The sequence below is a fragment of the Lineus longissimus genome, chromosome 9 (genome assembly GCF_910592395.1).
Source record: "Lineus longissimus chromosome 9, tnLinLong1.2, whole genome shotgun sequence".
Taxonomy (NCBI): Eukaryota; Metazoa; Nemertea; class Pilidiophora; order Heteronemertea; family Lineidae; genus Lineus; species Lineus longissimus.
In genome coordinates, this window is record NC_088316.1 from 13,541,991 (window position 1) to 13,553,914 (window position 11,924).

Below are 11,924 nucleotides of genomic sequence, written 5' to 3' on the forward strand. Positions count from 1 at the left end.
CATTTAACACCAAAATTTGGAGTTTCAGGAGGCTAGTTCAGTCTAATGCTTCAACCCTGAACAAGATTTTAAGCAAAAAAGCTTTACAAAAAACTGCCTATTAGTATTTGGCATAAAAGGCTCCAAAATTTCAACTGGCACTCAATCTTGCGATATCCGTCCTGCAGAAAACAAATCCTAAACGTTTCGACCTCAATTTATGGCAGTCCAAGATATCACCTAGGAAGTCCAAAATCGGGATCCAGGAAATCTTGAACAAGATTACCACCTCTTCTTCACAGTGCAGCTGAACAGTCAATCACGAAATACTTGCCAGATAATTCTACATTTGCATGTTATTGTTGAACGAAGCAAAATAGCAAGAATTGAAAAAGATTCCTGATCACAACCTGGGCTCAGTGGTCGAAGACACATAAACCTATCCTAAAATCTGAAAACTTGTGTTAGGAGTGTCAATGATGCTACAAATCAAGCGAAGATGAATATGAGATAGACCGGACACCTCTTCAAGTGCCAGGTTATTCCGCCAAATAGATCGGTTTAATCACAAAATTAGACGCAATGGGCATAATGGATCAAGCTAATTACTGGCTACAGACATCCGATGTGGGTTAGGCAATCAAGCTAAGTAGACACCAGAAGTGCCAGGAAGTTATCAGATTATGATATTCCACTTGATTTTGATTGATATGAATGATATTTGATTTGAGTGATGTTTGGTTGCAAGTTTAGCGTTCAGATAGATGGAGCCCACGAGAGTATTTTGAGTCTGACTCATCGAGATATAACTGTAGTGGAAGCTTATTTTTTTCATGAAAACGCAACCATTTTTTACAGCAGCAATCTATATTAGCATGGCAAAATGTAACTAGTCACACTTGCACTTTTGAAATATCAAATGAATTTTTATGTGTAAATGGAACAGTTTTTTAAATTTTGGCCTCACACAAAATGTCTTGTAGTATTTGTATTTGGTCTTTCGAAACCGGATACTGGCACAAAGACTGAAGTTAGATGTCTGGTGCAGTTAGGTATGAAGTATTTATTTTACAATACATGTACTAAGGATCATGTAACTGATAAAGCAAATATCCCAGAAGTGACTTTCCCAAGGGCACAGACACAAAGATTTAACCGATTCCTGGCAGAATAACTTGACACTTTGAGGCCCACAACAAAATATGACAATATCCTGCTCCGTCACGGACTAAGTCACTTACTCTGCTGACTTTGTGATGGTCTAGTTTCTGGTTGTTGCGGCCGAATAGGGTCAGACTGGCGTGGCTGCTGGGCGGCTCTTGGAGGCGTTAATGGCTTGTTACTCGTACCGGGTTGGTCGAAAAAGTTTTCTTTTGATGTGGAGTTTTTTGGATTGCATCTCACATGTGAGGGTTGTGGCGCTGGCTCGCCCCCACCGAAAAGATTAATGGACACCCGACCACCTGGAGGATTTAACACCCTGGAAAGAGAAAGATGTATTTGGTTGTAAGAAATAGTTTGCATGGGGGGGGGGGGGGGAGGGCATAGTAGTTTAAGCACCAGGCTCATATCAGGAGAGCATGGGTTTGACTCTCTCTCTCAGAAGGAGAACTACTGGAGATGTAGGAAGTCGAGGTCCCTCGTCCCTGGTGCCATGGCAAGCCAAGGACTCCATCCAAACAGACACTGGCGAGTGATGGCCTCTTCCTATGCCCTCAGACAAAAGCAACAGTCGAGAGTCGATCGAACAATCCCCACTCGTGCATAACTGTAGTGGCACACAAAATTGCTGACTCATCCGTAACTGGATGGTCTCTACTAGGGAATAACTCAAGCAAGCAAACGCTGAAAAAAACACATGCAAAATTCTTTTTATGAAACTGCCATTGGATATTTTCTGAGTTACATCAGATAGCTGTCATCCCAGTTTGGTTTGCATGAGTCATCCATCTGAATAATTCACACTGGGGATCAATCTTCACACATTTCATAGCGTATAAAGTCTACAATTGCTGTACTGGTATGTATGTGATATGCTGCCAAAGATTTCCGAATCAAGACACACAGGATATGAGAACACAGAGAATGAATGGTGCACAAGATCTGCAGTGCGGGTACTTTTGGAGGGGAAACAGTATTTTTCAAGACACAGGGATGGGCCAGATATCCATCGCTGTCTGGATTTGTGATAGACACCCGGGGAGGGGGGGGGGGGGGGGGGGAGACATTCATCTGAAATAACATTATTTTTTTGATAAGCACGTGAAGCTGTTGAAACCGGAGACGTAAAAAGCACCATACCAACATCTGCTGACCGACATCACAGTTCATTTTATGATCATGCCAGTTGGACATACACATCTGAACCAATCGATGATATGACTACCAGTTTAGAAAATGTCTATTGATTATCAGGTAGAAGTCGAGACCAGCCCTAATCAACCTGTGACTCAGTTGGATGAAGGTCAATAACATATGCCATTGATCAGTAAATGAAACGGCTTATTGGGAAATGCCCTGTAAAACAAGCCATTCTCATGTCATGCGACAAAAATCGCTGGTCATATACGCATGGTTCATCACAGCAGCTTGTGACAAGAATCAAGTCATTGCTGCAACCTTCAATACGTGTATCTCTGACTTGCTCAAGAACACAAGCACTGTATTAGCCAGTGTGGAGTATCAAACTCACGATGCTAGAATAAAAGGGGGACAGGGAAACATACTATGCAATGTGACGGGCAATCTTCCTGCCTGAAACTCTCAATCTAACTCTGCCTCCTAAGATCCAATCACCGCCCCCTGTCCTCAGTAGGGCAACTCCCCAGAAGATGTGCAAAGTACAATAACTGTGCCATAACCGAGTTGAGTTGAGAGCAGAACACTTTTTCTGTTGACAACCCTTGAAAAAATACTGAGGGTGCATATGTATCTTACCCGAATGCAATTACTAGGAATTAGATAACAATAGGCACAAGGGCCAACAACTCCATGCAAAGTCCACATCTCGACAGGACCTCATCAAATGGAAATGCCAAGTAGACTATGAAGTGTCTCAAAGACATCAACACAAACAACAATGTATGTACATGAATAGCAGTACTCACCAATTGCCACCAAGACACAGTATCCCATACAACGCACTACAAGACAGCGCCCTCACAAAAACAGCGACACTGAGCCAGATTCTGCACTACACATCGGCTGCAACAACGCTAACACCCATTATGACTAGACAGTATCAAGACCGTACGCAGGCAGCGTGATATCGGGTAATTCACAGCCCAGTACGCGCAGCGACCAATCAATTTTCGCTATTGATCCTCGAGGGTAGTGATTGTTTCAGGCGCAGCACATGTGCCAGCCCACGACGTACACGCACAGTTTCAATATCATGCGGACCGTATAATTGAGCAGGATGTAGGCCTAGGACTCGGAGGGTGTATAACACACATATGGGACTTATACAAATAGACTATTGAATGCTGCAGCACAGATGGTCCAGCAGGATTATTAATCATACTGTATATTTGCGGGCGGGCAATGTGCAAAATGACTTTCCGCAACTGGAATTGAATGGACATTTTGCAGCATTCTCTGAAATAGCTTACTGACTGTTAGCTCTGTGGTTATACAGTGGTTAGACCCTGATGAGACCCATTTCATTGCTTTAATGTCTGTAAAAGAAATGGTGACACGGCAAGAGATAACTTCATGCATTTGTGGTCAGAGGATTAGATCAAGAATGACTGCAAAACAAATTTACATTATTTCCAAATCATTTGAGATTTTTACCAGTTCACTGCCCTTTTATTATGTTTTTTACGCCACTAGGACATGAAAGTTAATATCCCATAAAGAACCATTAGCCAAGTCTAATGCAAAAATCTTTCTTCTGTGTTTTTTCGAAGTGAATTGCGGTCAAGTGCCATGTTTGGCAAAAAATGACTGTCCCAAGTCACCACTGGCCTGTCTGGTATCAAACATATGTTTGCATCAAGAAACTCGACCTTGCCACCTCTCATGTCATAGAGAAAGGTTCAAAATCATTTGCAGTAGTATCTGCAGTTGTTTTTTAAAAGTTGCGTGCTTTAAAATTGTAAAACATTGACTAAAAGGAACTTTACCTAATTGGCACAACTCTCAGTATCAATGCAACACTATTGTGGACTACTTCCTCTTTCTTCGGAGATAGCCTTGCATGCAAACAGAAAGAATTAGTCACTCACCTGGCTGCGACTTCGAGATTATTTTCCCCACCAGCACCCTTGCAGAGGAACATGAAGACCAAGTACAGGATCAAACCCAAAACCGCCGAAAACAACTCGTACCACATAACATCACAAACTAAAGAGAAGACCGAAAAAGGGGCAATGAAATCTGAAAGTAGGCCTAAAAGAAAAACACCCCTTGTCCGAGACAGAACCAAGAACTTTCTACATCTTTTTGCAAGAAAGATTCAAGGCAATTTCGCAATGTCCTAGCCAGGTATCAGGTAAGGTCAAAGAGTGTTCAGCACTTTTTCTCCATCAGGTCGACTTTGGAGGTATACAGGTGCCCAATGGGATCGAAGTTTAAAATAAGAATGCACCGCTACAAAATTATCTGATAATTTACGCTTCTATCGTTGGCGCATTGGTACTTGTATAGTGGTAGTTAAGCTAGACAGCGCAGGATTCAGATAAAAACTTGATCATCATCCGGTACACTTTTAAACTGTATACACATGTAAGTCAAACAAGGATTCTTTATGAGGATCTGTAATCTTGCTTGGCGGTTTTTCGCTGCGGGAAGGCACCCACCAGATAAAATATCATCTTATCCTAAAGATACTCTTGGGGTTTATGAGAGAAATGAAAATGGATATGTAGGAAAAGAGCCGATTGGGACAGGATAAAATCGTTTTCCTGGTTCTTAAGTTAGTTTATTGTGTCTGCAGATTTGAAACTGTTTGATCAAGATAGCATGAATGATCTACCACCACTTTTGGCAAAAAGTCATTTCCTAAATCTGAGTCTCACTCAGACTCACAATGGCTGCCCTAGATTCTTCCAAGCAAAATCCTTCTGTTGACCAATGCTTTATCCTCTCTCTCATCAGCCAATGACCGAAGGGGCCGAAAAGAACCATGGCTGATGCCAAGAGAGACTTCACAAGCAATCCCCTCATTGTAACAAAAAGCATAATTACCTTTTTAAGAAGCAGTTGGACTTACCCACAGAGCAACCACAAACTGAAACATATCCACCTGACAGTGACACTTGAAATGGAGCTGTCCGACGCAACCAGTTGGAAAATTGAACACTGCCACTACCCTAGGCTCTGTCCAAGGCTCAAGAATAGACACAATCGGAGAGGTCAGGAGCAGGGACAGGTCCAAGAAAACAAGTTACCACAGTAAATGACATAACTAGACTAAGGAACTACAAGAGTCTTGGGAAGAAAAGAAACATATATTCAAGAGTATACCCACTCTGGAGCATAAGTGACTCTCTTCTTGATGCCTCGAATGCCCACCATGTTTCAACCTGGAACAAACCGCATGGCCACACGTCACGTCACACTGCTGCCAAGTTTTCCGAATCCTGCCGATTCCAAATGAATTGCACAGCAACTGACGAGTACACGCACAGAATGCAGACAGAATTGGTCGATACAACAAAACAATTGAAAGCATCAATGACAAACACCGCCTTAATAATTAATTATTCTAAAATTGATTTTGACACTATGCTAAAGTCAAATGCAAAAAGTGATAGCATGCATTTACTGACGTTTTTTATTAATGAGCTGATTTCAACAACAGATGGAAGATATTAAATGACAAGAAATATGGAAATTTTGTAATTTGATCGATGCATGTACCGGTACTGCATCCCTCGACTGTCAATACGATTGATTGACATACGATTGATTGAAACACAGAAAGACCAGGTCCCAGTACACAGTCGAAGCACAGCTGATCCCACCGTGCAGAATTACTGGACAGTATACCGAATACCTTGGCAACACAATGAGGCCACTATGCAGCAACTGCTGGGCAGAAAATCAATGAGTTGAGCTGGTATTTTCTATATGAAAGTCTTCATGTTCCTATTTTAGAAGTACAGGCAACAGATTGATGTAAATTATGATCGATTTGACATTGAGATGGTACTCAGCGTCATCATTTCGCACAGTTCCTGTCAATCACTTGTAGAGCCATATGGACGGAGAGATTGACAGCTGGTATATTGACATTGACAAGTGTGGTGCACATTCAGGTTACACTCGGGACCCACTTGCAACTGGATCGATTTGCACTGGCCAACCCAAATGAACCCCTTTATTGCACCCCCTCTTCGTTACACCAACCCTTGACGAAGAAAACAGCACGCATCGGCTATATATCGGAAGGAATACCCTGGAAGTATAGAATGACATCCCAGTGCCAGTGGTTGATGGTAATTGTAATCAACTGCAGTGGTGCCATCTGACTGCAGTGCACAGGTGCCACATGATGAACTTCATCATGACCATGGGGTTTCATTCAATATCCCTAAGTCTAGAGGCGCAGATCAAATGAAAAGAAAACACCCGAGAATATATGCCAGGCCACTGCAAGAAGCACGCATCAAAATCATAGCAACTGTCCAACATCAAGCTTGTGGCATCACATCTTTTCATCTATGGCAATCAAGATGACTAAGTCAAGTGGCCGGTTAAGGCTGCAGTGGTCAAGAGTCAACGTGGCACACTGTCATTTTTTAAAGCGCAAGTGCAGCGCCAACATGTCTTATTAGTATGACCGCGAACATAAACTTTGGTTGCACGCTTTCTTACTTTGCAGAAAGATTGACACCAAGGACAGGACCTTCATGAAGCAGCTGGGAATCAATCTTTCAATAGGATTATCCCCACGAGAGGGTCATACATTGTTCATCATCGTTTCAATGTGTGACCATAGTGATGTACTGTGTATGTGCACGCCATATAAAGACAATTCGCATTGTCTTCCCAACATTTCCTTTGAAAACTGGACGACAAAATCTTTCCAGGGGGTCAGTTTTCATCTGAAGAATATTCTACTAGTTCTATCATAACGTGTATACACAGCAGATGACAATCACAGAGTTTTGCATGAAAACATATTCTGTGATTTGATTGAAATTGTATAAAAAGATTTTGAAATAAATCATAGGCCCATCCAGGCTGAACCGAGTATCCTGGCAGACCAGACTTGGGTGGGACAATGCTAGTACTATTAATAACAGCTGTCACACAAGTCTTCACAGAATTAACTGCAAATAAAAGAGTTTTTTTGTAATTGCGGTAATGTTATGTTGACTCACTAGGTGAACAGGTTTGTACATTACAAACATTGATGTCGCCACGGATAGTTGGACATCCAGCAATCTGGCAGGGCAAACGGTTGACGATCACATCATGTATAGATGGCAGGTTTGGGATACATCACGTAATGTACACAAACCAACTAACATACTGGCATACTGGGATGGTCTTTATACCCCACTTTTAAGCACAGGCTCCTTTTAAAGCATTCTTGCCATGTCAAAGATTGGGGAGGTCAAGATGTACTTCTACTAAGAGTACTGGCATAAAATTCGCAACAGGCACAGCAGTTTTAAAGGCATTCTTGACAGTTTTGAGAAAAATGGCACACTTCAAACAGAAATTATTGAAAAATTCAAGTTGCATATGCATGCTTCTCGCTCAGATATCTATGTGCTGTCGACCTAAACAAATATTAAAAGAGTGCACCTGCCAGCCTGATCAGTTTCCTCACCACACAACGTCACCAAGTTTGGTTTCCCAGGCAATGAAATCAACAACAAGAAGGACATCTGGTGGGAAAGAGATGAACTATGATGGAAATGCCCTAGACATGACTGAGCATTTATTTTAGAATTCGTGTGTACAAATGTACTTTATTGATCAGGTTCAGAAAGTCTACGACCAGTAAGATTTATATCATGTAAATCACCTCCCCATTCCTGAGAGCTCTACTGATTGATGATATTTACAGAACCAGTTATCAACTATTTCCTGATGGAGCATGAAGGATTTAAAACAAACTGATAGCAGTAGCAGTACACCAGCGTCATATTTTATAATATGGATTGCTTCATCGGTCCAATGGGGATTAGGATTGCACACATTAGATCTTATCATTTTTATCAAGCAAAGATCTTCAATCCACTGGAATGAAAGCCAGGACGTGCGCAGCCTGGTGGTGTATTGGTAATTTAAGGACATCCCATTCTCAACCCAGGGGCCATGGATACAAACAAGTTGACATGGTTACTCTGCCTTGACTACCACTGAAAAATTGAACGGGAGGAGGTTGGAAGCATGAACTGAATTTACTTTCAACACCTACACATGATATTCAGAATCTTTGGTGACGGAATCTACACCACACCACAGTCAGCAGAAGTCGAATTTGTTTTCCAGATTTCGTATTTGGTTACAGATATGCATTGACAGGTAACTAAGCAATAACCAAGGTATATTTATTCATGCACATGTGTAACCTAATACTAAATCTGGAGAAAATTAAAATTTCTACTGTAACCAAATACTAAATCTGGAGAAAATTAAAATTTCTACTGTAACCAAATACTAAATCTGGAGAAAATTAAAATTTCTACTGACTACAGCACTGATTCAGAAGTCCTCAAGGGGTCAAAAGAGTATTCCATGATTGAACCCAATGACAGCCTAAAGAAGACCATCATTCATAAAAACCAACCAGCACGTGGAATAGTTTAAACCAATAGTTTACCTGTAAAAATTTATTCATCCCCTGTCATCACCGTTCATTGATTCAACAAAGTTTAAAGTCTCAAGTCAGATTGGAAACATGTAACATCACTGAATTCAGACTTTAGATCAACTTTTGATTACCTGCAGGTCCTGGATTGGTAGCCTACCCTGTTACATTTGACACCATGGCAGAAAACATCCCAACCCCGCCATCTGCTCACAGGCCAACAGCAGTCAAAAATATGACAACAGTCAGAACATCAAATATCAAGTTCTCTATCAGGATTCAAGAATTGAGATAAAGATAAAGCACTGGCTGGATCAGAAAACTGGTCCAATCGGCCAGGTAAAAAAACATCTTCTTGCCAACATCCGCTTAAACATTACTCATGCTTTACCAACAGATTTCAGAGATCAACACTGTAAACACTGTATGCAAGGTTAATGCACACATTGTGTGTAGATTTATCACACAAATTAGAGTTGATTAGTGGAGACCAATTTTCATGTGGAACTTTAAGACACAACATACATGCACCAGTTACAGTCAGTCGTTAGTTGTATTGTTCTGTTATTATGACTGATGGAATTGTTTTTCTACTTCTCCATTCACACTGTAACAAACAGGCATAAAAATAAAGCATGGTACAGTTACTACTTTACAAGTATCAAGAGTTAAATAAAGACTTTTTTGTACACCACATATCAAAACTCAAGACTGATAGGCCTATTGGGAGGAAAGACATCGGAATGAAAATAAAAACCTCTTTTGATTCTTCTATTGATTCCAGAGAAAGTTCCTGCCATGCCCGCTTTATATTGAAGAAGATAACAGTGGGAGGTAGAGGTTTATTTATAAGCTTTTTTAGAGGAACATTCAGGCCTACATTATGGTACATGCAGCACACAACACCTCGGCCCAATAGAAAATTGCGTGATGGACTATTATAGTATGATTATTACGAATGTAGTTATGCCTGGGAGTAAATTAGTAAACAAAAATCAATTCATTGTGTCATACATCTCCAAGGGTGATAAGCAGCCACAACAGTTGGCAAGTGGTGCAGAAGTGAAAATTGATTTTGATTCAACAATGTGATATGGCATCTGGAATGTGTCGAGTTCCAATCAAGCGGGTACCTACAGGTCGGCTGATCAGAGTTCTCCACGAGGCCATTTGTCAGGGTGGCCCACTCTACCGTGCTTACTTGCTAACTTACCACCCTACCTTGGAAGAGCCACCCTACCTTGCTCTAGAATTTGAAAGGGTTTCTAGAAGGCCAAAAAATCATCTGAAAGGCTTAGCATTGGTAGGATCAGAATGAAATATAGATGTAACTCAAAACCTGCATTACCATGTCTTCCATACTAGACAGTTTGGCTAGCTTCCATATTTTTTCAACAATTTCAAATGGAAGACAAGAGCCAGCTTAGAATGTATTGGACCTGAAGGCCACTTGTACTCAATTTCAAAGTACTGCAAAACAATATAACAATACCACAATACATGTGATGAATATGATCATGCTGTATGGTCCACACTCCATAACAATCAATGAACAATACATGTATGTCGTTAACGTACTACTGCTACAGTACCTCTTTCAAAAGTCAGAGGCCTAACATAAAAGTATGATGGACAAGCTTACATACAAGTCAGCAGTCAAGATTCTGGAAAATGGTCAACCTGTCCTTAAGTTAAAAATAGGTCAGGAATTTTGTGAAGGAGACAGTGCGTTGACAACCGCTGTCTTTGGAAATGGCATCATAAACTACATAATGCCAAAAATAACAGGATCGATTGATCTGTCACTCCACTGTCAGTGCACAGGCCACTGAATCAAGGGGGTCAGTAGTGAGTAAGGCCAAGGGGTTAAAGGATTGTAAAATGTCCATGAAGGGTTTAGGAAGAGGGAGAAGGCATCTGCAGAGGTCCCGCAAGGGACTCTTTGACACCTCTTAGGGATTTCTTGATCCCTCTTCTACCTGAACCCTTTTTACAATGATTTGACCCCCTAGAATAGTGGCCTTACGGTACTGATTCAGTTGCCTGTGCCTAGCTCTAGGCCTGCCCCAGCTTAGCAAGCCTTGCCGCACGTGGTCAATCACATTAGACTAATCAGTGACACTGATGACTGACAGTCTCACTGTCAGTCACTGACACACACACAGTGTTGTCAAAGTGCATGGACATGGAGATCATGGAGATAGATGGATCATGGACAGGATTGGATAATTTCTTTCTCAACTTTCTTTGTTTAACGAATCAAAAACAGTGACGATGTTACAAGAGGGGGCTAACCGTTTCGTTAACCTACACCATGTCCATAAACTTACAATAATACATGTCATGTACACCATTTTATGTACACTGTCGACTATGTATTTTTCCTGTACAAAATGTACACAGAGGGAGCAAACAACAAACAAAAAAAGTTTCCCCTTAAATATCTAACAATTCTGTCATCAATACGGTAAACTGGCACATAGTTACGGGCTTAACTCACCTCGAGGAGTTTCTGGAATCAGGGTTCAAACCAATTGAATTTGTTGTGGACGTCATATTCGTATTTTGTCGCTTTTTAATAGGGTGCCAAAGAAAACTCCCAACCCTTTCGAATTCTCGCACCGAATGATGTCACGTTGACCTGATTTTCCTTACTTGGGAGCAACAAGAGTTTTGATTGGCTTAAATATTTTAAGTAGTCTGCGTATATATTTGAGATTAAGTCAAGTTTACCTGATTATTAAGCTTTCATTAGACAAACATTAGTGGCTGTGGTGTCAGACTAACATGTTTGATGACAATATTTGTTTAATTACACCTCAGTTAATTACGCAGGGCGAGAAATATGGAATTCATAAATTTATGACTGACCAATCAAAATTTGGTTTATATCGATATGGTGAGATAATGTAGATACTAGAGTGGGCCTTCGATATTGCAAGTGCTCTATTCAAAGCAAACTGGATATTTTGTTCAGCGAGTTTTATATATGAACTCTGCTGTCTGTATCATCACTCTTTATGTAATTCATATTGCCTTGTAATGTAAATCCTTTTCTCTGTCATTACGGTATTTGGCCTCAGTAATCATCGGCTAAGATCATTGAGTTCGTCATGATATTGCTGGCCAATCAAAGCTGGGATACCCGATCGGGGTTTACCCAAAGGTTCCC

General features: G+C 40.9%; 1 protein-coding gene across 14 annotated transcripts in view; it reads right to left on the minus strand.

The window, feature by feature from the left end:
- The window catches only part of LOC135494118 (uncharacterized), a 36,697-nt gene extending 25,327 nt beyond the window's left edge, over window positions 1–11,370 (minus strand). For 4 of the 14 annotated variants that reach the window (XM_064781884.1, XM_064781891.1, XM_064781886.1 and 1 more), the window contains exons 1-2: window positions 4,209–4,580; window positions 1,221–1,459 (exon numbers count right to left, since the gene is read on the minus strand). In XM_064781884.1, the coding sequence (XP_064637954.1) occupies window positions 1,221–1,459; window positions 4,209–4,315 (346 nt within the window). In that variant the 5' untranslated portion in view covers window positions 4,316–4,580. Of the gene's footprint in view, window positions 1–1,220; window positions 1,460–4,208; window positions 4,582–5,452; window positions 5,676–11,252 lie in introns of those variants that run through there. The other 10 variants (XM_064781893.1, XM_064781895.1, XM_064781892.1 and 7 more) reach the window with 6 other exon arrangements.
- Window positions 11,371–11,924: the final 554 nt, after the last annotated feature.